Here is a 27482-nt window from a genome sequence, read left to right as displayed (position 1 = left end):
CTCTGAGGAAGTGTGATAGACGCTGAACAGTTGAAGTTTGTGCACCCCCATTCCCTGTCACTGCCTTTCCATTCCATGATAATTTGGCCTGTTGAATTTCTGTCTGCCCCCCCCTCCCCAAGTGTTGTGGGGAGAGGGGACCAACCAAAGTTGACAACAATTGCCTCCTGCCTTCGTCCATTTTGGCGTGGTCCCACCAGCCACTGCCAAGTCTTGTTTTCCCGCTCGAGCAGAAGCTTCCTTGGCTGGTCTGGTTGCCGTGGAAACGCATTGGTCATAGCGGCATCAAGATGGCTGCCATGCGGAAAGGGGAGCTGGGCGGCGGCGAGTCTCCGGACATGCGGCTAGGAAGGAGAGAGCTAGAGAAGGAGGGGAGACGAGGTAACTGTCTGCCGCTTCCAAAAGTAGCTTTTGTAGCCTACCAGCTCCCCCTCCCAACCTTGCGTTTCACATTCTCACCACAGCCTCCCCTTCCGCTCCCCACCCTGTTCTTTTGGATTAATTTCTAAAAGCAACAGCAATGGAATAAAGCAGCCGCCACCCCACCCCCCCGCTCTCAGAAGTGTGGCACTCTGTGCATGCTCAGGGGGAGGCAGTTTCTTAAGCCTCTCTTGTTCAAGCCGCTTTATGGCTTGGGAAATAATAACGTTGTGGGCCTCTGTCCAATGGATTTCAGGTTGGGTCCATTTTTGAATCATCCGCCTCTCTTCATCCTCTCCTAACATGTATAGACAACCCTCCCAATTTGGTAGTTATAATTATAATTTGGTAGTTATAATTATAATTATATTTCCTGCCCCTTCTCAAAAAATCATAGAATAGTAGACAGGGGCCTTGTAGGTGCTCCCAGCAGCAATCAGGCACACGCGCGCGCACACACACACACACACACACACACACACACACACAGTCTCTTTTTAGATTCACAACACCCCTATGAGGTAGGTTAGGTGGTGAGAGGAAGGGAGGAAGAGACCAGCCCAAGGCCACCCAGTAAGCTTCATGACTGAGTGGAGGATTTGAACCTGGGTCATCTGTCAAGCAATCTAACCTTGTTGGTTTAGCACAGGGGTGGTGGGGAACCTTTTTTTCAGTCCCAGGGCCGCATTCCCTTCTGCGCATCTTTCCAAGGGCCGCATGACAGTGGTGACTGGGGCTAGAGGCAAAAATGGCTGGAGCAATTAATGTAGATGTTAGCTTTGTACAACAGGCTAGCCTTCAGGCATGCTCCCCTCTCTGACCTCCATCCCGAGCTGTAGCTAGGTGATCTTGCGCCCCTGGCAGAACCCTCCAGATTGCGCCCCCTAGCCACGGACAAATTAGCTCTTCTTTATGCCTCTCCTCCAACGCCCCCCCCCCCTCCACCCATTCAATTCACCCTCTATTTAAAACCATTTATGAGGCAATAATCAATATATATATTTATGGATATATTTTTAGCCGGTTTTGTGCCTTCTCCATCACCTGTGCCCCTGGCGGGGGCCCACCTTGCCACCCGCTAGCTACGGCCCTGCCTCCATCCAGGCAAGTGCAAGGCATCGCCAGAGTTCAGAGGCACATTTCAGCCAAGCAAAAACACCCAAGGGGGTGCGAAGCAGAGATGGGGTGTGGGGTGAAGATAATTCCAAGGGCCAGGTAGGGTTAGAGGCCGCATTTGGCCTTCAAACCCGATGATCCCAACCCCAGATTAAACAGCATGCAAGTTAAGAACCATATTTTTCCTCTTTCCTCTCCCTGTCCTTTCCATTCTGGAAAATGGCAGCAACTCCCCCCCCCCTTCCTGCTACATCACATTCCCATTTTGGGTGACTCAGTTGACTTAAACCGGCCTTTTGGACCTCCTCCTCTCCTTTCCCCCACCCCACAAAATAAACCACGCTTTATTTCATTTTAAATTGTTCCAGGATTTCAGTGCATCCCTTCCCTAGGAAGCTGCAGAAGAATACTGCTGAAGTAATCTTAACCCAGGTTAAGGGACCCAGGTGGCGCTGTGGGCTAAACCAGTGGTCTTCAACCCCCGGGCCACGGACCGGTAGCGGTCCGTGGATCAATTGGCCGCCTAAGGATCATTAAATACAATTAAATTAAAATTATTAAATCAAAACAATCTAAATAAAATATAAACAATAAACGCCCCCCCCCCTTAGCGGGCCACAGTAAAATTATCAAACGTTGACTGGTCCGCGGTGATAAAAAGGTCGGGGAGCACTGGGCTAAACCACTGAGCCTAGGGCTTGCTGATCAGAAGGTCGGCGGTTCGAATCCCTGTGACGGGGTGAGCTCCTGTTGCTTGGTCCCAGCTCCTGCCAACCTAGCAGTTCGAAAGCACATCAAAATGCAAGTAGATAAATAGGAACCACCATAGCGGGAAGGTAAACGGCGTTTCCATGTGCTGCTCTGGTTTGCCAGAAGCGGCTTTGTCATGCTGGCCACATGACCTGGAAGCTATACGCCAGCTCCCTTGGCCAATAATGTGAGATGAGCGCGCAACCCCAGAGTCGGTCACGACTGGACCTAATGGTCAGGGGTCCCTTTACCTTTACCTTTAAATCTTAACACTAGGCCAAAGTCCCAAGTCTCTCTGACCTCGACAAACCCAAAGCATTTTGCTGAAAGCGTTTAGGTCCAGTTGGAGTTAGTGTGATGCAAGTCGCTCAGATTAGGGAGAAGAAACCTAAGAAGCTGCCTTGTACTGTCTCGAATCCTTGGTCCATCTTGCTCAGTTCTGTCTACACTGACTGGCAGCAGCTCTCCAGGGTTTCAGGCAGAGCATCTCCGCCGGCCTGACCTGGAGATGTAATTGTGCAAAGCAGATGCCCTACCACTGGAGCTAAATCCTCGCAAAGAGAAACCCAGTGCACCAAGGAAAATGGTTCTAAGCCTAGCTTCCTCCCTGATGTGCTAGGTTTTTTTTTTTAATGTGCTGGGAATATTGCTTTTAGGATATGAGGGAGCATTTGGCAATGTGAGTTATGGAACTGGTACAGTCCAGACAGAAATTTACCACTTCCAGGCACTGTGAATCTTGAACTCTGTCCCCACTCTGTTGTGCCTTCTAATTCTAAGATGCCAGGCATCTTCTCCTTGCAAAGCCCCTGAGCTGTGGAGGGGGAACCAGTTTGAGAGGTTGCAGCTTAGTGGCAGAGCCACTGTTTTGCATGCAGGAGGTGTTTAAAATAGAGAGGGGTTTTAAGATTATGCATGGTGTAAAGCAGGGGTCGGGGACCCAGGTGGCGCTGTGGTTAAACCACTGAGCCTAGGGCTTGCTGATCAGAAGGTCGGCGGTTCGAATCCCTGTGACGGGGTGAGCTCCCGTTGCTTGGTCCCAGCTCCTGCCAACCTAGCAGTTTGAAAGCACGTCAAAATGCAAGTAGATAAATAGGAACCGCTACAGCGGGAAGGTAAACGGCGTTTCCATGTGCTGCTCTGGTCTGCCAGAAGCGGCTTTGTCATGCTGGCCACATGACCTGGAAGCTATACGCCGGTTCCCTCGGCCAATAATGCGAGCTGAGCGTGCAAACCCCAGAGTCGGTCACGACTGGACCTAATGCTCAGGGGTCCCTTTACCTTTAAAGCAGGGGTCAGCAAACATTTTCAGCAGGGGGCCGGTCCACTGTCCCTCAGACCTTGTGGGGGGCTGGACTATATTTTTGGGAGGAAATGGAACAAATTCCTAGGCCCCACAAATAACCCAGAGATGCATTTTAAATAAAAGCACACATTCTACTCATGTAAAAACACGCTGATTCCTGGACCTTCCGTGGGCCGGATTTAGAAAGCGATTGGGGCGGATCTGGCCCCCAAGCCTTCGTTTGCCTGCCCATGGTGTAAAGAAAGGGGATTGGAAGAAGTTTTCTCCACCCCCTAACCTCATAATACCAGAACCAGGGGACAGACAACAAAAAGAAGTACTTTATTCACACAACATGTGCTTGGGACTGTGAAGTTTGCTCCCACAAGAGGCACTGATTGCTAACCAACTGGGATGGCTTTAAAGGAAGATTAGACAAAGTCATGGAAGATAAGGCTATCAGTGGATGCTAAGCCTGATGGCGATATTCTCTCCACTGTTGGGGGCAGTAATGTGCCTCTGAATACCTGTTGCTGGGAATCGCAAATGGGGAGAGTAGCTGTTGTGTTTACATGCTGCTGGTGGGCTTCCCTTTGGCCACTGTGAGATCAGGCTGCTGGACTAGATGGGCCTTTGCCTCCAGAAGGTGCCAGGTTCAGTCCCAGGTATCACAGGCAATAGGATAAGAGAAGCCCCTTTACCACCAGATGGAATAGACCCAGAGAAGCCAAGATCTGACCCGGTACAGTATGTCTGTACCAAGGAACTGGATATCCTGACTTCAGAGACGGGCACTCAGATGGATGCCCTCGTTGAACTCGGGTCCATTCAATATGTAATCCTAACCTGCTCTGAGTTAAGTGTTTGAGAACCACCACTCCGAAATCTTCCACTGAGAGCAGCTGCCTCGCTTTTTATCTTGATGGGGTCACCTGGCTCAAGGATGTGATCTTGTTGTACATCATTCCAAAGAAATATGAGCCTCATTTCCATTGATTTTTATTTTATTTTACACATGCTCAGTAATAGGCCTGGTATTTCCAGACCTCCTTAGAAACCCCAAAGACTTGTAGATTTCATTTTAACATAGGGTTCCTATTTGTCCAGTTTCAAACTTGCAGGTCTTTCCATCTCTCTTTCCTTTCCAATTTATTTTATTTACTCATTACAACAAATGCAAATACTGTTAACCCGTACTGTTTTTACTTAGTTTGATATGTTTTTAATAGTCCAAGAGACCAGTGGAGATGGCTTAATTGAGTCAAGAAAGATGACTCGGAAATCTTTTTGAATGCTTTATTACAACATAAAATATTATTGGGACATGCACCCCTAACACCAGTCATCTAGTATATTTTGGAAAGATGTTTGTCAGTTTGCTCTGCATGCAGAAACTTCTTAAGATATCGTAACAAAATTTTGTGTAACGGTTCCTGAGATCGAGCAGCCAGTTTTCATCTATGTTTCTATACAGTTGGGTGCCATTTTGAATCAAGATGGCAGACTGGACATTAAAAACTTCACTGATTGTAACCACTGATTTCAAAGCTGCTCTGTTTGTATGTTTGCTTGTTTCTAAAAATTCCAAAGCAACATCAGCTCAAAGGCTGTTCATTAACAAGAGAAGATATGCTTATACACGTTCAAATCTTAAAATACACTGGATGGTTGATCAGACCACCAAGTGGGCACAGGTTTTACCTAGTTGTTGTTTTTTAATTAATTTTTATTGATTTTCCAATAAAAACAGCCAGTTAACATACCCATCAAATCATAACCATAATCCAATTAAAAACAATAAACTAAAATAAAAAAACAACCAAATTACAATCCAAATTATTAATGATTAATTTTTCCGAACTTCCCATAGTCTGGACCTCTGAAGTGTATCTCCAATATCTTCGTTCCTGCCTTCTTCTTGTTCTCATATTTTCCACATTCCGATCTTAACGCTTTAAAGTTCTCCATCCCAGGCTATGCGATTCTCAATCATGTCAGAAATCATATATCCTTTCATCCATCGAGTACAGCTTTATTTGTGTATATATATTTTCCAACTGTCTATTTGCCAGCGCAGCTTTTCCTGACTTCATTCCAATCTTCCAATCCGGGCTGTTGTCGAAGTCTATCGTTTAAATAATGCCCAACAGCTACAGGCTGGGAAAGTCCTCTACTTCAGCGTTTCTCAACCACTGTTCCGCGGCACACTAGTGTGCCGCGAGACGCTGGCTGGTGTGCCGCGACATGCGGCGACGAGAAGGGCGATTTGCATTGTCACGTGCCTGGCGGCCGCCAATAAACAACACTAACCCGCCGGAAAGCAATATTTCTCCTCCTCTTTCCCAAAGCTCAGTGCAAACGAGCCTGGCGGCCGCCAATGTACAACACTAACCCGCCGGAAAGCAATATTTGGCAAGTGTTTCTTACAGTCATAATTATAATATAGGGCGGCACAGAGTTAAATTTTTTAACTTTTTTAATGGTGGTGTGCCTCGTGATTTTTTTCACGGAACAAGTGTGCCGTGGCCCAAAAAATGTTGAGAAACACTGCTCTACTTAAAAGGTTTGTTGGAAGAGGAAGATATTCAGCAGGTGTCTGTATACAGTCAAACCTTGGTTTACACCTACCTCTGTTTGCGACTACTTCAGCGAGCGACCGCCACAGACCCAAAAGTGTTTACATCCGGGTTTCACAGCGTTGGATGCGCAGATGCGATCTGTGCAGCTCGTGCATGTGCAGAAGCGATCTACACAGCTCGCACGTGTGCAGAAGTGCTCTATTGGTGCTTCGCGCACGTGCAGAAGTGTGCCTCCAGGGAGCGACCGCTTCTGCAAGCGACCGCCTCCGCGGAATGGATTGCGGTCGCAAACCGAGGTACCACTGTAATATTTAACAAGAGGGACATAGGGGGGTTGTCATGATACTAAAAGCCAGATTCCTACATTGTGTAGCATCAACCTTTTGATAAGATTGTATCTGCAGGAGGCCCTCACCTGCAGAGTGCAGTGGTTAGTTGGGTATGCAGTGAGACCAGTGGTTTTTTTCCCCAAGAAAAGTGGTGCTAGAACTCACCATGAAGATGTGGCCGGGCGACTCGGGACAGCCCTGAACAGATGCAGGTTTGACAACAACCATGTTCACCACTCACGGAGTTGCTAAAAACTACTTGCAAGCTGTCTCCCTAGATGGTTTGGGGGTTGCCCCTGGTTCTGGTACAGGTCAAATAAATGTGCCCCCGCCTCCCTCATTCTCTTAGGTTCAGCCGGGTGGCTAGGGCAGCTCGGAAGGGCCCTCGTGCAAGCGTGCGCATGTGCAACAGCAGAGGCCTGGCTGGAAAGCTTAAAGCCCAACACTGCTACATGGGGACAGAAAAGGAAATACAATTTGGCCCCGTGCCGTAGCTTGACCAATCATGGCTAGGAGAGGCTAAGAGCTACGTGGAGTCATATATTTTAAAAAGTGTAGACTTGCATATGGGGGCCACCTTCCATTTTGATTTTAAATGTTCGTTTGGGACTTCTCAGAAGTGCGTAAAGGCAATAAGCGGGCAGGGGGAGCACCAGCCTGCAAAGGCACCCACCTGAGAAGTGCCTGAACTGTGCTCTGGCATGCTCTGACTGAAAAAGGTGAGACCATCTTTCAGGTTTCCTGGTCCCAAGCTGTGTAGGGCTTTACACACGAAACCCAGCACCTTGAAGCTATCCAGGTGGCTGGTGGACTATTGTCAATCAAGGGGGTGATCTTCAGATAGAGGCCTGCACAAAGTGGGACCGATAACCAACCCCCCCCCCCAAATTTCCATTCCTTAGGTGTCTGCGACTGTATTTCTAAGCCTTCACTGCACGGAGGGAGGAGGGAAATGTCACATCTGTTCTGGGGTTTTTTTTTTGTTTTGATTCTGAGAACTAGCGCATTTTGGCAGCACAGCCGGTTCTCGGATTGCTTGCTTCCCTGGCACTAGGCCTGCCCTGAGTGTGATTCGCAGCCTCTACAGTCAGCACAGCAGTGGTACACTAAGGCCTCATCTGCACGATACAGATGAGAATCCTGAGAAACTGTTTAGCTATCAATCTCTCTTCCCAGGGAACTCTGACAATTGTAGCTCTGTGAGGTGGAATAGGGGCTTCCTAACAGTACACTTTTGAGGGACCCAGGTGGCGCTGTGGGTTAAACCACTGAGCCTACGGCTTGCTGATCAGAAGGTCGGCGGTTCGAATCCCTGTGATGGGGTGAGCTCCCGTTACTTGGTCCCAGCTCCTGCCAACCTAGCACTCCGAAAGCGCGTCAAAATGCAAGTAGATAAATAGGAACCGCTACAGCGGGAAGGTAAACGGCGTTTCCATGTGCTGCTCTGGTTTGCCAGAAGTGGCTTTGTCATGCTGGCCACATGACCTGGAAGCTATATGCCGGCTCCCTCAGCCAATAATGCGAGATGAGCGCGCAACCCCAGAGTCGGTCACGACTGGACCTAATGGTCAGGGGTCCCTTTACCTTTACCTTTAACAGTACACTTAACAAACTACAGTTCCCATAATACTTGGGGAAGCCATGACTGTTTAAATTGATATGATTCTGCCTTAAATGTATAGCACAGACAAGATCTAAGTGTTTGTGGCAGAAGTCATACCAAGGGGGCATGCAGGACAGACTGAGGCTATGTACACACCATACGTATAAAGCACACACATCCCTCAATAATCCTGGGAACTGTAGTTTGTTCAGGGTGCTGGGTGTTGTAGCTCAGACAGGTAAAATAGAGTTCCTAGGATTATTGGGGAGAGTGTGCTGTATGGTGTAGGTATATGCAACTTCAATGCAAACTGGGCTGGAATTTGAAACAAAGCCTCTTGAGCTCGATTCGACTCATACACTCTGCTGTTTAAGAACAGTTTATATTCTTTCCCTTTCCTTCCAATCCTGCAGTAACAGGGGCCAAAGTTTAAGCCCTGAATTGCTGCCAAACAAAGTTCTGCGCCCAAGGACCTTGAATTCCGGGGTTGGCCCAAGAAGGGGGAAGAACAATGCTGGGAATTATGGCCCTGCTGTTTGACCATTATAAATCATACTCAGCGATTTATCTGAACTCAGCATAGTTTCGGGCCTATAATTGTATTATTAAGGACTAGAATCTTGGCGTTTCTTAATTCAGGAGGTTGCGTTCTGCAGTACTGATTCCCCACACTTGGCATGGTGGGGCTGCAGAAGCATGAGAACTGAAGTAGGTCTGATTTGAGAGCCTGCTCTTACTGCCTGGGAATCTCTGCTGGATTCCTTTGCTGGAATAACCAGCCATGGTGGTTACAAAACAGTGGGAGGCGATGAGGTTTCCTAACTGCAATGTTGTTGCCAAAGCAAGGGAGCTCATTTGCCTTTCTGGGGCAAACGCGGATGGGAAGGTAATATCTCTGACACAGATAAAAAGTTCAAAGTTTGTTTACAACTGCAAGCATTTTTCAAACCGTTTCAGCTCAGTGGACTGGTCCGTGGCCAAAACATTCAAGCTCTTTTTGAACCATAGGGGGTGGCAGAGGAGAAGGGGGGTGGGGGAGGTAGAGGGAGAGGGAGAGGAGACTCATGTTGCTCTCTGGCCAAGAGTGCCTTGGAGGGATCACGCAACAGGAGTGTGCACCACCGTCCATTAGAGAAGCAGATAAACATGCGGCAAGAACATGCCGCTTTATTTTCTGCAGCCTGGCAAGGACCCAGCCTTTCTGCTAGTTCCGAATAACATTGAGCGGCACAACAACAGCAGGAGGAGGAAGGATTCTGGGAATTTGGAGAGGAAGATTGTATGGTGTAAACACACTGGGGGGAGGACAGCATTTAATGCAGGGGAAAATAGGGTCACCAGGAATTCTGTGCATCAGATAGGATTACTGTCTCTTTTTGCAGAGCTCCTTCATCTGCTTTGTAAGATGACTGAAATTTCCCTAAGTCAGGCACAGGGAGTCTTCTTCAGCCTGGGGGCCGCATTCCCATCTGGGCAACCACCTGGGGGCCACAGGCCAGTGGTAGAACATACACCTTTGTATGGTGTATCTACACCCACATACAATTGTCCATCTTGGCAAGAAGCATTAATAGAGTTGCATTGCAGCCAGGCAAGGCTGGGGAGGGTGTGAGGCTTGCAGAGAGTCCCAAGGGCCAGATAGAGAGGTCTGGAGGGCCACCTCAGGTTTCCCTAAGTTCCTTTGGCCTTCCAGGGGTTGCTGAACCACAACTCCTAGCACTCCTAGCAAATGTGGCCAATGGCCAGGGACACAGAGAATTGTGGTTCAACATCTGGCGAGTCGAAGGTCCCCTACACACCTGCCCTAAGTGTGGCTAACCACATAACTTCCATGTCCCAGTTTGCTGTACAAGACACAAGTGCAGGGGTATATTTTAAAAAGGCAACTGACCATCTTTTAGCCGTGTGTTTCCAACAAGTTCAGTGCCATAAACAAAATGGGTGCTCTTAGACCTTCGGTAAAATACAGATATTTAAGTCAAAGCAGTGCACTGCCCCACACAATGAGGCCCCACATAGCATCATGGTTAATCCGGCTCTAATAGCTGCTAGGCCATGAAAAGGACAACCAGAAAAAAATGACATTGTTATGTGTGCCTTGCTTTATCCCTGCTTTGTGATGCCTGACTGCTCCGATGGGATTTCAGATCTGGGATTCAAAGCTGGCTCGGAGCCCAGGCCTTTATAGAGGCTACAAGATCTGGCCTGCAGGCCGGCCTCCTCAGCAACGTGGGGTGAGAAGCACGTGGATCCCTTACTTAGCTCTGGGGCAGCCTCACCCCTGTTGAGGCTTCCTCCCACCTCTCCTCCTCCTCCAGCCCTGGGCTGAACACAAGCCTGAACGTGATGGAAGCCTGACCCAAATGTTGGACAGGTATTTGATGGAAATCAAAAGAGGAACGGTTAGCTTAAGAGTCTTGGAAGTGAGGGTGCTCAGGAATGAGCACCCTTCAGGAGTTGGGAGAAAACTGCTAAGGAAAAAAAGAGAGGCGATTCGATTCTGCCAGCATTCTTTGCCCAGGTCCTCTAGAAATAAGATATTGAGGTCCCACGGTTTCTCCCTTTCGTTGACAAGCCCAACTGGCTAGAATGTTTATATTTCTTTAAGTAGTATAAGTAGTTACAATTTATACCCTGCTTTCCAACAATGTGGAGCTGATGAAAAAAATCAGGCATGTATTATTTATTTATTTATTTATTTTCAATAAAGTAAAACCAGCTTTTTTTTTGTTAGGAAAATCTCCAAAATTGTTGCTTGTCGAAGATCCAGGACAAACTGGTGCCTTCCAGAAATTCCCCCTGGAAGTCCCTATTTTTTATTATTATTATCAGTCACTTTATACAAAAGGAAGTTCTAAAGTGATTGAACTTGCTAACACAGAAATTTAAAACAAGAAAACATTAAAACCTACATACAAAATCCATAAAATGTGCATCCAGTAAGACATTAAGAAAGCCAATCCACTCTACTAAAAGATGAGCAATACTTTAGGCGTACAAAATACAAATACAACTATTTTTTTTATAACATATACCAGTAATGTTGGGGCATGGAAGTGCTATTCCAGGCCAACTGATTACTACCCAGACATACCTTGGTCCATTATGCCAGTCAGGGGCGCCATCTATGCGGGGCTCTGGGGGCCGAGGCCCCCCAAATTTTCAATGAAGGGTCCGGGGCCCACCGAAGTTCTGCGGCGGCATGTACACATGCCTCAGAGCATCAGCACAACATGTCAGCACGCCCCACAACACGTGTGAATTACATCAGCACGCCATGGGAGACCAGGGTTCAAATCACCCACTTAGCCACAATGAAACCCTCTGGGTGACCTTTGGCTGGTCATTTGTCTCTCAGCCAAAGCTACCTTACAGGGTAACTGAATCGCCTCTTGCTGGGCTTTTGGTGTCCACCAACTCTTCACAAATGTATGCAGGTCTGTTAGATGTATTTTACATTTATTTATTATTACAGTCAAGGACCAGCTCTTAGAAGTAAAATAAAATAAAAATAAAATAAAAAATAAAACGGATCCCTTTGAAAAACAGTTTCCGGGAGCATAACGTATAAAAGTTGCTTTGAACAAGATTTAAAATAAAATTATTAATTATATAACAGTGCTAAAAGTTTAACCCTTAAAATAGTGGCTGCAGAAAGCTGAGCCTAGCTCGCTCGGGGTGCCATTGAGGAAAAAAATCAGACGGGCTGGGAAGAAAGTCTGTGTCTGCATATTTGGGCACAGAATCTGGCGACCGCCCTGGTTGTTTTCAGGTCTTTGCCTAGCAAGAGCAGGTTGTATAATTGCTTTTCCGGGAGGCTTGCTAACCTCACCAGTATGGGATCCAGGATCTCCCTTCGAGCTTCTTCATATAGGGGGCATCTGAAAAACAGATGCTCAGGGCTTCCTATTTCCCCCAATGTACAAAATGTCTTGTGTGGGTGGAGGCACTGAGCCCCCCCCCCCCCCCGCCGTCCACCACACCAGTTTAGGTGTCAGGATATTTTGGCAGGGGGGACAAAATCCACTTAGCTTGAGGGGAGAGGGAGGTCAACTTAAAAGAGCCAAAGTCTGCTTTCAGTCTTGGCTTGTCTGAGAGTTGTTTACTGCCCTAGCAATGAACATTGGGATGGGGGGTGGGAGGGAAAGAGGAAAAGAGAGAGATAGAGAGGAGGACTGGAGCTTTGACAAGTTTTGCTGAGTCAGGCGATGGGGCTTAAGGTGGAGGACGCAGAGCGGCTGGCTTCTTGCTGGGGGAAAAAACACTATTTTTTTTCTTCCTACCAAAGGAATTCCAAGATCAGCTGAGGCCGCGCTGAGCCTGCACAATATATGACAAGCTAAGCACTGTAAAGAAATAATAAGATGTTGGGGCTTTCTTTTCTTATTTTAGGGAAGGGAGGAAAAGGCCATTGTGCTCGGGAGAGACATGATAAAGAGATTATGCATGGATCAAATATGGTTGTTATTGTCTGGGGGGATTCAATCACATGTCACCAAATTCATGTTGCACAATCGTAGTTGATTGGGAGGTCTTGCAACACAAAATCGCTTTTTGTGATAAGGAAAGGGGGAAATGCACTCAAAAGTGTGTGGTATAAACTTTGCTTTGTCTCAACAGTCGTCTAACCTTAGCTTTTTAAATAGCTTTTTGTTGGGTTTAATTAACAAGGATCATAGGAAAAAATAAATGATACAAATAAATATCACAAAAAATAGCATTAAAATTTTGTGCATATATATGCAACATATGGGTCTAACCTTAGAGGTTTTTAAGAATATTCAGCAGTTTCTAAATGCTTTAACATAAAATGAATAAATAAAATAACCTCCCCACAAGCAAATCAGGATGGATGTTGATTAAACAGCCACCTTCATCTAATATCCCATAGGAATCTGGCTGGTCTCTGTGAGGACAGGATACTGGACTAAATGGGTTATTCGCCTGATCCAGTAGCCAGGCTTATATTCCACTGCAAACAAATCAGGATAGATGCAGCAGGAGGCTTCTTTCAAGCCTAATTTCAGCATGGCAGATACTCCAGGAGAGGCCTCTGTGGGTGCATGTGTGCCTACAGGCCCCACATTCACAACCTCTGTGTTCTAGCCTCTGTGTTGTACAGGATCCCTGCACGATTTCATGCCTGCTGCCCACTCCTCAAAGGAACATTGTTTGCACTTGAAAGCACCCAATTTAAGGCAGGGAATAATCAGTTGCTTCTTGCAATTGTCCCAAGGCGGATGTCTACAACCTTTGATCTCCCCACAGATGCCGCCACAGAGGCTCAAAGTCTGACACTGACTCCCGCCCTCTTGGTTTCTGGTACAGTTCTGTCTTGGAGCTGAAATCGTATAGCAATGAAGGATCTGAAAATTGCCCCCACTTTCCTCTTCCCACTTTTGCCTTGCCTGAGCAGCATAAGAATGGAGCACTGAATGATGAGAAACTGGCTGGGAAGTTATTTTCTTACTTTAATTGTTTAATTTTTGTTACTTATTTACTTCCTTCCTTTTAACAATTGATAGAAGGTTCTTGATCTGGGATGGGAAGCCTGCAGGCCTAGGCAGCTCTCAGATGGGGAAAAAAAGTTCATAAAAGGACAAGAAAAGTGATCAAGGGGGTTGGAGCAACTCCTCCTTGAGGAAACTTCCAGGGCATTTTAGTTGAGAAGAAAGACTTACATGCCAGTGGCACATGTTAGTAGAGGTATTATAAATGGATGCTTGGTGTGGAGAAAGTCAATGGGGGAACTCTCTCTCTCTCTCTCTCTCTCTGTGTGTGTGTGTGTGTGTGTGTGTCACTTTTTTTCTCATAACTCTAAGGCTGCGTACACAGAATATCTTCACAGCACATTGAAAACTCATCTCTCCCCTCAAGGAATTCTAGGCAATGTAGTTTGTTAAGTGTTGCTGGGAATTGTAATAGTTACAGGTAGGTAGCTGTGTTGGTCTGACGTAGTAAAAAAAATAAAATCCTTCCAGTAGCACCTTAGAGACCAACTAAGTTTGTCATAGGTATGAGCTTTCGTGTGCATGCACACTTCTTCAGATACACTGAAACAGAAGTCACCAGACCCTTATGTAGCCTATAGTCAGAGGGTGGGGGCGTGGGGGTATTACTCAGAAGGGTGATGGGAATGGGTGATTGGTTGATAGGAGTGGTAAACCTGTGAATTTTAACTCTGTGAGGGGTGAGCTAGCATGCCCAGAATTCTTTGAGGGAAAGAATGTGTCCCGAATGTGCTTTAAAGGCACAATGTGAATGTGTACCCAGGTCAGGGACAGCCAACAAAGCTGAATAACAGGCGAAAGGAAGGATTTCCTCACACAGCTCATAGTTAATTTGCAACTTGTTGCCATGAGAGGCAATAATGGCCACCAACCATCCAAGAGTGACCTCCTAAACTTATAATGGTCTTTTTCTTTCTTGCATATTGCATTTTGTTGTATTAAAATTTGAATCTCATAGAAATATTGTGATACAGTACAGTAAAATAAACGGTTTAAGAAACAGAAAAAGCAAAAAAACCCAACCTCATAAAATCAACACAAATATTGAATAGGATGGACGTACTGTCTCTCATCTTCAATTGCAAATCCACAGAAACGCTGTGGATCACTAGCCTGAAGCTCGCTGGCTGCTGGTTGTCCATGGACCACAGTTTGAGAATCTCCAGCCTAGCAGCATCCCTGTTGGCTGTCTCCTCCTGCAAAGGAACCCTTAGGTTCTCACGAGCATGAAAGCTTAGATGGAACCTCCAGGTTCAGAGGCAGTCTGCCTCAGTTAGCAGATGCCTGGCTGGGACAAACAATGGGGTGGGCTGGGCTGCATGCACCTCTATGCCTCTCGTGAGTCCCCAAAAGCATTTGGCTGGCTGCTGTTCTTGGAGGCAAAGAGAGAGAGAGAGGTGGACTTATTGTCCCAATTTTTTGTTGCGGGTGGTGGTGGTGGTGATACGCACTCAAACGCCTTCGCCATCGTGAGGCTGGCGAGGCAAGCTCTGTTCCACCTTAAGTTCCCGCCTGGGGGAGCCGGGAGGGCGGGACGGGGGCGGAGGATCCGAGTCTATTTTAGCTGCCGGCCGGCGAGGCTTTGTTCATAATCGGATCGAACCGGATTTCCTTGAAGAGCTAAGTGCCGGATCGTTCCAGGTAGATATTGGAGAGACTCCACCTGCCGGGCTCGCTCCCCATTTTCCCCGATTTTACACCCGCTTCTACGCACTAGATACTCATCTAAAGTTGGTATCCAGAAAGCGGATGAAGGCAGAAGAAAAGATCTGGGTTACAAGGGGGGGGGTGATGGTGGATAGGGTCCGGGGCGGGGGGGGGGGGCGCAGCGCAACGCCTCGGTAAAAGGAGCTTTCTGTTCAAAATCCCCCCTCCCCTCTCCATAGGGTTGCCATTAGAGAGCGTGTGAATTTCACCCCTTATAATAGGGAGGGGAATGTATTTGGGGTTAATGGACCCAGGGATCTAATAGGGGTGGCATAGTGACTGCTGCTGCTAAGGGGTTTTTTTGGGGGGGTGCCTAGTCTCTGGCATACATACGGGGATATTCTGAAAGTGGGCTTTGTAAGGGTGATTGGGGCGTTTACTAGTATCAAGGAAGAGAGGCAGTTTTTGGAGGGATGGAGGTTTAAAAATGGACTTTGCCCTAAATTTCTAAAATGAGAGGTTCTAGGGTTTGAGGCTGCTGAAAGGTTTTCTGTGCAGCTGTTCATTGTGGCTACCGGGAAGCTAGACAGGCTTTCGGTTTCCAAACCCAAGGAACAGGCACCAAGGATAGGTTCGGAGGCCAAGCCTTTGATGAACCCTCAGTTGGACGCATCCAGGAAGGGTAGCCCAGAAGCAAGCTGGTCTCTATGAAGTGTTGGGTCAAGAAGAGCCTTTTCCCCAGAAAGGCCTCGTGAACTAAGGGGGGGGGCTCCCTCTGCTCCCCCTCGATCGCTTCCAAACCGCCTGCTTCCTTTTCCCCAGGTGGCACCATGACCTCCCCTGGTGTAACCCCCAACACGGAGCTCGACATGAAAGATGTGGAGCTCAACGAGATGGAGACCGAGAAGCAGCCCATGAACGCCTCTTCCCCGCTGGCCAGCTCACCAGGAAGCCTGGGCGAGAAGAATGGGGTCGTGAAGGTGAAGGTGGCCGAGGAAGAGGAGGAGGAAAGCGCCATGGTGGCCAAGTTCACTGGCCTCTCCAAGGAAGAGCTGCTCAAGGTGGCCGGCACCCCCACGTGGGTGCGCACCCGCTGGGCGCTCCTCATCCTCTTCTGGCTGGGCTGGCTAGGCATGCTGGCGGGGGCCGTCGTCATCATCGTCCAGGCCCCCCGCTGCAAGGACCTGCCCAAGCAGGAGTGGTGGCAGAAAGGCGGCATCTACCGCATCCAGGACGTGGCAGGGTTCCAGGACTCTGCAGATGACAACGTGGGCGACCTGGCAGGTGGGTGCTACAAGGGGGGGACCATGGGGGGGTCTCTTCTCCCTACAAGTCCTAGCTTCTCCAGGTAGGGCTGGGAGAGACCTCTGGGAAGCTGCTGCCAGTCAGTGTAGACAGCACTAAGCTGGATAGACCCAGTGGTCTGACTCAATAGGAGCCAGCTTCCTATGCTCTTAAGGACATTCTATTTGAAGGGTTGTGGCTGAGCATCGGAACATCTCAGGTGGGTGAGATACCGTCATTTCTAGATTCCCAGCTTTCCAAAATAAAGAGCAAGTATCTAGCATTTGTAGAACCCGAGATGTGAGACAACAAGTACAGGCACTATTTTTATTTTTGTGTGTTCAGAAACACCTGCTTGGAAAATTTATTGCGGACTTGCAGGTCCAGACTTCCTAGTAGTAATGTGATGTAATTAATGGGCTCAAGGGGTAGGGGGACAACCCATCGTGAATATCTGCCCTCCAAGCTATTTCACAGGGTGTTGTTGCTCAGAAGTAACTGATCTGCTGTAAACAAAACTTGAGAAGGTTCCTGGAATATAACCCGGGACCTACGCTTGCCTGCCCTTAATGCGACCCGCCTATTCCTCTCTCTCCTCCACTGCAGTCAAAACAGACTATTTTTCAATGCAGAGTTGCTGGGTAAGGTCATTGCAGGCAAGTCCGCAATGAGGCTTCTATGGCTCTGAAAATCTCCTCCTGGGCAGTTCAGGATCTCCCCATTGGGCTTTTATTGCTGCGCTCAGCAGTCCTCTGGGTACATGTGATTAGCAGCTGCCTCTCCACCCCCCCTTCCCCTTTGCTGGCTGCCCATCGACAGACTGGTACCAGCCAGACTTCCCTGTGCCAAGCAGCCAGTTCTATCCGGCTTTGAAGCAACCACTGGCCTTTGTTTCATCAGTTCCTGACGTCAGCGGGACGCTGACTCAGCACGGAGGCGGCTGGCTGGGTAAACGATTCGCAGGGCTCCACTTCCTTCCTTTCCTCCACTGTCTCACCCTGACCCTACTTCCTCTGAGGAGATCAGGCAGATAGAGCCTCGTGGCTGGTTATGTGAACCTGTGTCCTTATTTGCTCAGCTCTAAGTGCTTTTGGGGGTTGGGGGGGCATTGAAGGGCTTATTTTTCTCCCTCACAACATCCCTTTGAGTTTGGAAGTTTGTTCCCAGGCTAGTTATTCATTAATAGGATTTATAATAAATAGAACAAATAAGCAAAACTGGGACTTCTTATTACATTTAGATTCTTCATTATTATTATTATTATTATTTATTTATTGATTATTACCAAAGTTTATATACTGCCCTTCATCTGCAGATCTCAGGGAAGTTCACAACATAAAATTACAATATAAAAATAAGAAGAAAAACAAACAAATTAAACAAAATAATGGTACCACTCTGCATCGATCAGACCACACCTGGAGTACTGTGTCCAGTTCTGGGCACCACAGTTTAAGGGGGATATTGACAAGCTGGAACATGTGCAGAGGAGGGCGACCATGATGATCAAGAAGGTCTGGAAACCAAGCCTTATGAGGAAGGGTTGAGGGAATTGGGTGTGTTTAGTCTGGTAAAGAAGAGACTGAGGAGATATGAGAGCCATTTTCAAGGCGCTCAGAGTAGCATGCATTGTTTCTCTGGTTTCTGTTTTTATCAACACAGCAAATCTGTGAGGTAGCTTAGGCAGAGACACTGTGACTGGCCCCTCAAGGTCACCCACTTGAGTCCCATTCCTGAGTGGGAATTTACCCTGTTCTCCCAGGGTCTCAATCTATCACTCTTTAGGTAGCATACATGTCTTTTCCTGTTCCTCAAGTTTACCCTCACAACTTCCCTGTGAGGTAGGTTAGACTGAGGGACTGCCTGGCTACCCACTAAACTCCATGCCACAGTAAAAATTTGAACCCGGGTCTCTCAGTAGTCCTCTATAATGCCTCTGACAGTCTTCCTCCTCAGCCCTGTTAAATTCCCTGGTCTCTTAAATCTTAACAACAGAAAGTTCCAAATTGACACTAAGGAGGACTTGGGAAACCATTGTATAAACTATTGGCTCATATAATTTTCAAGTTTATCTCTACAGCACTGAGGGCTGGAAGGCTCTGCTGGATTGATTTATTTACTCGTTATGTTTCCGTTGCACACGACTGCTGTGCTCTGTTGCAAACTGGGAAGCAAACTGAGAAACTGCACTTAAGTATGGCTTCCTTGCTCTGTGCAAAATGGGAACCGTGGCTAGTGTCTTCCAAGCAAGCTATGATTTGTGTAAGCCAATGTTTCCCAGTTTGGATGTAACAGGAAACTATGGTTCCTGGCTCGAGGCCCTGCTCACACAAAAGGAGGGGCAAAGTTCGTTCCAAGGAGCCACAGTGTGCGCGCATATTCTGGTTTGTAAAGTCAGGATTTGATCCTCCGAACTCGGCTAGTTAAGTCTGTGGCCATAGTTGGGCTGTTAACTCTGCTGTCTGAGTCCTCCATCATCTCTGGAGCTAGAATTGAGCAGGGGATCAACTGTCTTGCTGCACTGGCAGTCCAACCTTTATTGCCCCCCCCCCAATAACACCTTTGTTTTCTTCCTGTCGCTCCAGGTCTGAAGCAGCAAATGGATTATTTAAGTAAACTCAAAGTGAAAGGTTTGGTGATTGGGCCTCTCCACATCAATCCCGAAGACGACCAGGCCGGAACCAACCTCAAGGACATCGACAAAAGATTTGGGACGCTGGACGACTTCCGGGGAGTCCTGCAGGTGGCAAAGAAAAAAAGTAAGGGCCAAGCGTAACCACTGTGGCTACTGGCCATTGCTCTGCTTCTGAATACCAGTTTCTAGGAATCACAAGGGAGGAGAGGTGCTGTGTGCTCAAATTCTGCTTGGGGGCTTCCTGTTAAGGCACCTGTTTGGCCACTGTGAGAACAGGACGCTGGGCTTTGGCCTGATCCATCAGCCAGGATCCTGGTCTTATATCCCTTATATCCCTTGCTGCGGTGCCGGCAAGAGGTCCCTGCAGAAGTTGTAGGAGTCACCTTTCTGACTTGCAATGTTCCTTGCCTCTCTCTTTCAGGCTTGAAGGTGGTTTTGGATCTGACCCCCAACTATCGCAGCCAGTTGCCTTGGTTCAGCCAGGAGATCCGTCTTAACAGCGATTTGCAGGACAAAATGAAGGTGAGGGAGGAAAAGTACACAGTGGAGCATTGGGAAGATCTTAAGGTTGCCACCTCTTTTTGGGGTGGTGGTGGGGAGGAATTTCTTTACAGCTGTGCCTGGGTATCACAAGTGTGGAGAGTTGCTGCTTGCTTGCCCACCCCCAGGTCTAAGGTTCCCCCCCATCTGATATATAGAATAATAATAATACAGTACATATATATTATTCATTTGGCACCCATCTGGCTGGGTTGGTCCAGCCACTCTGGATAGCTTCCAACAAATTGATATACTGTAAAACTGCAGTAAAGGATCAAACACTAAACACCATAGAATTGTAGAGTTGGAAGGGACCCCAAGGGTCATCTAGTCCAACCCCCTGCAATGCAGGACTATGCAGGTGGCCCATATAGGGTTTGAACCTGCGACCTTGACATTATCAGCACCATGCTCTAACCAACAGAGCTAACTGGTTTGAGTCTAAATACCTTAGACTGAATTTAAAAACTAAACAGACTTGTAATTGGTCACATATACCCATCTCACAAGCAACGTGGGGCAGTGCACATAGCATTACTAGCCTTGCAACATTCCCGTAAGGTAGGCTGAAATAACAGCCTGCATGGTTGAGGGAGGGGTCTGGCCTCCTTAATGTGAAACATCACTCTTGTTCCTTAGAGCAGGTGGATCTGAATAAAACTAAATTCACCAACGACTAATTAGCAGGGACTGAGAAGGAGGAATCAACCAACACAACAGGATTTGGGATCTTTTTAGTGACCCTTGAGGACTAACGGCTTGTCTTGTCCTGTTTTCCCCCTTTCCATCCCTCAGGAAGCAATTACATTCTGGCTGGAGGAAGGTGTCTCTGGGATCCAGGTTGGAGGCGTGGAGCATTTAAATGTACGTGGTGAGCCCACCCCAACCAATATCCATTGATTTGTCCTTATCCCCACCCACCCTGGTTCAGGGCACGAGCATTTAAGGGACAAAGTCAATTCCCTTGTGAGCTGGTATTAAAGAGCGGTGGCCTCCTTTTGTCAGATATATGGAGGTTGTTATTTATTACAGGGGGAGGGACTTTTGGGTTGTACAGAGTGGAAGCTCAGTGGCAGGACATTTGCTTTGCATGCAGAAGGTCAGAGTAGTTATAAGGCCTTTCCCTGCATTCCTTCCTGTTTGGGGTAGTGGTTGTGGGGTGGAGCTTGAAGTTCCTGCTCTCAGCGTGCACCCATCTCACTTGCCCAACGTGTTATTTCCTCAGGACACCGAGATCCTTAGTGAGTGGAAGAACCTGACGGAACAATACAGTGTGGACGACCACACCAGGTAGGCACCACCCCCTAAGACGCACAGCTTCCTATTCCGATCCCCTTCTCCTCCTCCTTTAAGCTCACAAGCTGTGCTGCATAGTGGATAAGGATAGTGTAAGGATAGTGACTTACATAAGACAACAAAATCAAGTTGATAAATCTATGCCAAAGCAAACTATCCTTCTGCCATTTCCACCCCTTGCTTTGTTTTCTCTTAACTTTTTAAAATTCTGCTTTTTGCCTATAATGAGTGAGGGCAGGGTTACCAACTTGAATAAAATATTGGGGGGCCCAAGTAATACCTCCCCTGCATAATTGATCATGTGATGTGGTGCACGGACACCATTTGAATGGCAATACCCATCAACTTTGAGAGGGCTTGGCCCCCTCAAATATTTTACTGGGGCTGCCAAAGACCCCTCAGCCCCTAGGAGTTGGTTCCTATGAGTGAGGACTAAGATGCCATACAGGGCACCGGAAAAGCCCCAGTGGCTTCTGAGCTTCTACTGAAGACATGACAACCCCAGGCCTATTTGATCCATATTCCTTTTAAAAAACAAAAAGCAAAAAAACCCCAGCTTCTAAATATGGTGTAGTTGTTGGATTATGACCTGGAAGCAAAATCAAGGTTCAAATCCCCACTCAGCCATGAAGCTCACTGGGTGACCTTGGACCAGTCGCTGTCTCTCAGCCTAACCTACCTTGCAAGGTTGTTGTGCAGACAAAATCGGGAGACCTGAGTATGCTGCCTTGAGCTCCTTGGAGGAAAGGTGGGATACATCAAGCATCAAAATATAATAGAAATAAGAAAGCACAGTAAAATCAATTGTGCTATGCTTGACCCACTGCTTGTGTCACCTTGATGTCACTCAGCTGCCTCCCATGGTGGTCTTTCGTTTGAGCCATCTCTCAGCGGTGGCTGGTTCCCATTGGCTGGTGGGGCAGAAGCAGGGTGCCCAGCAGTAGGCGTAGCCAGAGCCAATCACAGGCACAGCCAACTAATTCTAGTTTTGCCCTTCCTGCTGGTTTCTACAAGGGCAACACTGAGACTTAAGGAGAAGGAAGCTGAGAGGCAGGGCCACCCCCATCCCGGACTGGTTGTAGGCAGGAAAGTAGGCAGGTGGGGGTTGGCTGAGGGCAGACTGAGATCGATGGGGCAAGTGCTCCACTTGCCCTAATGGACCAGCCTCCACTGATCTCCATCTCTCTCTCCTCCTCCTCCTCCTGCAGGGTACTGATTGCAGTGACACGCAGGCAGGATGCCGAGGGCATCTTCACCCTCCTCAACGAGACCACAGGCGTGGATCTGCTGAGCAGCCAGTACCTCCTGGGGTTGGTGAGAGACGGCCAAGATGACAGCACCCGAGGGGAAGCAGCCGCCAAGATGATACGCCAGTACATCCAAGAAGCTGGAGACAAGTGGCCCAGCTGGAGTGTGAGTGGCAGCCTTGGAACCAGACTCTGTGGTTGCGTCTGCATATGTGTGTGTGTTTGTGTGTGAAAGAGAGCAAGAGGAGTGGTTGGCCGCTGTTTGTAGCCTGTGTGTGGTTGGAAGCAGTCTTGTGCAGATGGTGAGGGCACACTTGCCCCAGCCCTCAAAGGGCTAAGCTGGCTGGGGCCCCCGCCAGGGAGTGGCTGCTTTTTTGTTTGAGTTTACAACTTTATTCTCACAAAACACCCACCCCTGGGCCTCAGACAAGCTCTACACAGGCCTGGATGAAGCATGTGTGTGTGTGTGTGTGTGTGTGAGAGAGAGAGAGAGAGAGAGAGAGAGAGAGAGAGAGAGAGAGAGAGAGAGAGAGAGATGTTTTTCAGTTGCCTCTCCTGCTTGCATTTGCCTCGTGGAATTTCAACGATTAGCCATGTATAGTTGAAATCACATGAGTTAAATGCGAGGGCGCCATGGGTGAATTGGAGGTGAGCAGGCAGAGGAAGGAGGGGCATTTGGCGGTATAGACCCACACAGCAGCTGCTGCTGCTGCTGCTCCGATAGCCCCATTCTAACCCAAGCTTGATTGGATGCTGACTGTCCGTCCTCCTCCTACAGGTGGGAAGACCCGACATTGGCCAGTTGGCCTCTCCAATGGGCGAGCCTCTCCTTCGCCTCTTCCACCTGCTGCTCTACACGCTGCCAGGGACGCCCTTCACGGACTACGGAGATGAGATCGGGCTGCGGGACTTGCCGGGACAGGTAGGGGTGCGGCGTCAGGGTCTGGGTGCTTTGCTGAAGGGTGGAGGGGCAGATAGGGTGGGGTAGTGTGTGTACGTCACAGGCAGGTTTGGTTCTCTGCGTCTCTGGGTAGGGCTGGCAATTTCCCCCCACCTGAAACCCCAGAGAGCTGCTGCGGGTCATTTTAGATAATACTGAACTCAATGGACCCAACAGTTGGACTCTGTATAAGGTAACACCCTGTAGTTCTAAGTAAGATGCAAGCACTAGACTGTGCAAGGAACTTGCACGTCCTTTGCTTCAGGCAGCAAGGTCTGTTTGGTCTGTTGTTGTTGTTTTGCAAAGGGTGCGTGGGGAGCAGGAAGGGTCAGTGAGGATGAGGAGATACAGCAGCGGAGGCAAGTTTTCGGTTCATATATCTGGTGGTTTCAGGAAGCTAGATGGGCCAATGGTCTGATTCTATACAAGGCAGCCCAGTGGAAAGTCACCTGCCTTTTCATCAGCCGTAGGCATGTAAATGTGGGTACACTATTTTTGAAGACTGGAGAGAAACCAGAGGAAAGTGCTTGTTGTGGGGAGAGCATGGGGAGCATTGAAAGGTGCCGGGAGCTTCAATGCCCCCCCCCCCGATGTGCAGGAGAGGCATTGGCCCCTGCTGCTGGATAACCCAGTTCTTGCCAAAGGATTGTAGTTTTCACTTTATGAAAACAAAAATCTTGGCAGCACAACAAATGCATTATAAAGGGGCCTGCTGTTTCCGGAGTTCCCATGGCTCCTAGCAGGAGGTGCACAAACAACAGCCAGCTGCTCTGTGGGCGGATGCTCAAGTAGCAATATCTGTTTGTTGGACCATTTTAAGGCTTGTTCTGGGTGCAGGGAGCAGATCCTGAGTCTGTAACATGCTGGAGCTGGTGAAATACCTGCAAGGGCAGGGATGAGGAACTGTGGTCCTTCAGATGTTGCTGAACACCCAGCTCTCATCATACCTGCCAAGTTGCTGTCCGAGAAATAAGGGACCGGGACGAAAGTAGCAGACCGGAAGTAGCGCTGCCACCATTTTGGAACTGGGTGGAGCATGCTCAGAAGTGACTTTTGATGCTGCTTTGCCCAGTTCCAAAATGTCCGCCGCACCAGAAGTCACACTGCAGCCATTTTGGAACTGGGCAGAGCAGCATCAAAAGCCGCTTCTGAGCATGCTCCGCCCAGTTCCAAAATGGCCACCGCGCCAGGATAAACCGGGGAAAAACAAAAACAAAATCCATTTTTTCAGCTAAGAACAGCTGGAAAAATGGGGATTTCCCGGAGAATACGGGAGACTTGGCAGCTATGGCTCTCATCAGCCCCAACCAGCAGGGCTGATGGTCGGGGAGGGTGTGAGTTACAGTCCAGCATGTGGAAGGCCACAGATTCCACACTGCTGTTCTAGACACATGTCTCACCGATCAGGGATCACACATTAAATGCACTTACAGAAAGCTAAATCAGGGCTGGGGGTCCTGTGCCCCTTCAGAAATTGCTGGTCAGCTAGTCTGATGGTCAGGGATCTTGGGAGTTGTAATCTGTGGGGCACGGATTCCCCCTCTCTGTCTTAGGGGATCAGATCTGGCTCAGTGGTGGTCTCCCCTCAGCATAAGAAGAACCCCTCTTGATCATGCCAAAATCCCATCTGGTCTAGCATTCTCTTATCATAGCAGTCCAACCAGAGGCCCTTATGGAAAGCTCTCAAGCAGTACCTGAATGCAGCCGTAACTCTCTCCTCAGGTTTGATTCCGAGTAACTAGGATTCAGAGGCATAATGCCTTTGACAGTGGATGGAGAACATAGCCATCATATTTGACCCCACATGTAGAAATGCAAACACTCACGTTTTTATAATGTGCCAAGCCTTCAAGGGGCAGCATGGAATCTGAGCAAACTAAATGGACAAAAATGTTACTTATATTTGCACTGTGGTTTTTTGGACTTGGAAATTCAGATTTCTTCCTGCAAAACACTGGCGGTGGTGGTGGTTTTTAAGGTGCTGCAAAGGGTCGTGTGTGATGGGTCTTGTCTTGTTCTGATTCCCCCCCCCAGTTGCAGCCATGCTAATAGTAAGTTCTTTCCTCCCTCCAGCCTGCAGTCTCCAGTGTCATTCGTATGCAGTGGGATAATTCAGCAAACTTTGGCTTCTCGAAAGCAAATCAGCAGCAGGTTAACACAGAAGCCGGCAATGTCACTGTACAGGTGAGTTGCAGGAGTGATGGGATAAATGTGGGTGGCTCTTGCCAGTAATTTGCAAATTATATGGGGACACATGCCAGCAATTCACAAATAAATATATCCCCCAAATACTGCACTTAATGCCAACCAAAACTCCATCTAGCCTAGTATCCTGCTTCTAACTGTAGTCAGCCAGATGCTCCCATGAAGCTCACCAGCAGGACATGAAGGCAACAGCCCTCTCTTGTCATAGGAACATCAGAAAGACTGCCTTGTACCGAGTCAGGTCATTGGTCCATCTGGCTTTGTATTGCCCACACTGACTGGCAGCAGCTCTCCAGGTTTTGAGGCATGCGGCATTCCCAGCCCTCCTGCAGGGGCTGGGGATAGAACCTGGATGCAAGACAGTCTCCTCTGTTCCCAAGCATTCTTCTCCAGACAAAGTCCAGCCAGATAACTCAGGAGCCAAGCCCAGTGTTGTATAGACCACTGGGGCCAGTTAGGTCATTTTTAGACTCTGGCCTTAATGGTCCAGCATGGAAGGCCTCTGGTGATGATGTCTGCCCATGCCTTCAGTTACCTTAAAACTGGGGAAATCTGGCCCTGCTATGTTTGGGGCTCCCTCTTGCTCATTCTGCTGAATTGGGGCCCTTTGCAGGCACCATCGAGCAGGAGAGCTTTCCCTTGCTGCTTGCCCCCAGTGTCTGGTAGGCAGAGGTTTAGGCTGCACACACACATTTTAAAGCGCATTCACCTCCCTCCCTCCAATAATCCTGGGAACTGTAGTTTAACACACACAGAGCTACAATTCCCAGCAGTACCCCTAGCAAACTGCAGTTCCCAGGGTTTCTGTTTGCTTGTACTTTAAGTTTATGGTGTGTATGCAGCCTTGATCGCTAAGCAGTTTTTTAACACTGGTAACACTAGAAGTGGTTAATGAATAACTTTCCCCATGTCTCTCTCCTCTCTTTCTTCCCCTACCCCCTTCTACACAATCCCTGCAGTCACAGAACAGCGACCCGGCCTCAGTCTTGTCGTTCTTCAAGCACCTGAGCGAGCTGCGGGGGAAGGAGCGCTCCCTCCTTCACGGCGAATACACAGAGGCCGAAACCAGCAACCCGAGTGTCTTTGCCTACCTGCGGGTCTGGGACCAGAACAAGCGCTACCTAGTGGTCCTCAACTTTGCTCCCAGGGAGCAGACCATCTCCATAGTGACGAACCCTCCCCTCCCAGACCAAGTCACAGTGGAGCTCAGCACGCAGCCCACGGAGGAGAAGAAACAGCTGAGTGTACGGGAACTCAGGCTGGCTCCCTCGGAAGGGCTCCTGCTCAGTTTCCCGTATGTGGCCTAGTTTGACTTGCGTCTCCCCCAACCTGACAAGGAGGAGCAAAAGAGCAGGGTCTGTGCAACAACTGTCCTTGGAAAGAAGCAGCATCTGAATTCTTGAAAGGGCGCAGTTTTCACAGCATTCTGATCTTCCTCTCTCCTGTATCACCTGAATTTTTTAAACATCTGTCTCTTCTCTCCCTCTGCTCCCCTAATTCCTTCACTCCTTGTACATTCCTTGACCTGCCAGTATCTGGAAAAAAGAAACTTTTATAGTAGGAGGGGGGAATATGTGGACCCTCAGGAGGTTGTTGAACTCCGACTCCCATGATCCTTAGCCAGGGGGTCCAGTTGTTGGGTAGGATGGGAGTTGTAGTTCAATAACATCTGGAGGGCTGGGGGGTCCCTCACCCGTGGTGTAGAGCTTAATGTCCCCACCACCACCGGATACACAAACATGTCATGTGTGTGAACAGAGGATCTGTCCATGGATCCAGTTTTGATTATCATTTCCACATGGTGTGTGTGCTTGTCATTTGGCTGGGCAACTTTCTTCCTTGAGAACTGACAAGTAAAGTTATATGTTTTTGTCCAAACTACATGCCCCAGCTCCTTCTAAGCCTCTGAACTTAAAACTTTGTGGAATGAATATTACTGCAGGCGCATAGTGTCTGTACAAGCCTGTCCTGTTTGTGTGCCTGTCCTGTTTGCCAAAACTATTGTGAACTGGTATGGAATGAGTTTAATAAATTTCTCTCTGCTGACTCTTGTGGTTTCTGTTCAGATTGGTAGCGTTTATGCATGTGCACACAGC

General features: G+C 48.3%; 1 protein-coding gene across 3 annotated transcripts; it reads left to right on the top strand.

Moving 5' to 3' along the window:
- The first annotated feature begins 266 nt into the window (after positions 1-266).
- On the top strand, positions 267-27432 carry SLC3A2 (solute carrier family 3 member 2). Of its 3 annotated transcripts, none has more exons than XM_088659995.1 (10): positions 267-381; positions 16062-16523; positions 19109-19282; positions 19580-19680; positions 20494-20562; positions 20924-20988; positions 22203-22407; positions 23020-23163; positions 25255-25365; positions 26346-27432. In XM_088659995.1, the coding sequence occupies exons 1-10, from the start codon at positions 291-293 to the stop codon at positions 26691-26693; spliced, it is 1770 nt and encodes a 589-aa protein (XP_088516121.1). In that variant the 5' UTR covers positions 267-290; the 3' UTR covers positions 26694-27432. The 3 variants fall into 3 exon arrangements, with proteins under 3 accessions (XP_088516121.1, XP_034955225.1, XP_088516122.1); XM_035099334.3 differs by lacking the exon at positions 267-381 and adding an exon at positions 15177-15233; XM_088659996.1 differs by lacking the exon at positions 267-381 and adding an exon at positions 15177-15322.
- The last annotated feature ends 50 nt before the right edge of the window (positions 27433-27482 follow it).

This window comes from Zootoca vivipara, chromosome 16 (assembly GCF_965207765.1).
Source record: "Zootoca vivipara chromosome 16, rZooViv2.hap1.1, whole genome shotgun sequence".
Classification (NCBI taxonomy): Eukaryota; Metazoa; Chordata; class Lepidosauria; order Squamata; family Lacertidae; genus Zootoca; species Zootoca vivipara.
The sequence above is the reverse complement of the archived record's forward strand: the minus strand, read 5'-3'. Positions and strand labels throughout refer to the sequence as shown.

Coding starts and splice junctions, on each gene's coding strand:
- SLC3A2 (XM_088659995.1), top strand. CDS start 291: ATGGCTGCCATGCGGAAAGGGGAGCTGGGCGGCGGCGAGTCTCCGGAC. Junction 23,164..25,254: donor TGCGGGACTTGCCGGGACAG/GTAGGGGTGCGG, acceptor TCCTCCCTCCAG/CCTGCAGTCTCCAGTGTCAT. Junction 25,366..26,345: donor CCGGCAATGTCACTGTACAG/GTGAGTTGCAGG, acceptor CAATCCCTGCAG/TCACAGAACAGCGACCCGGC.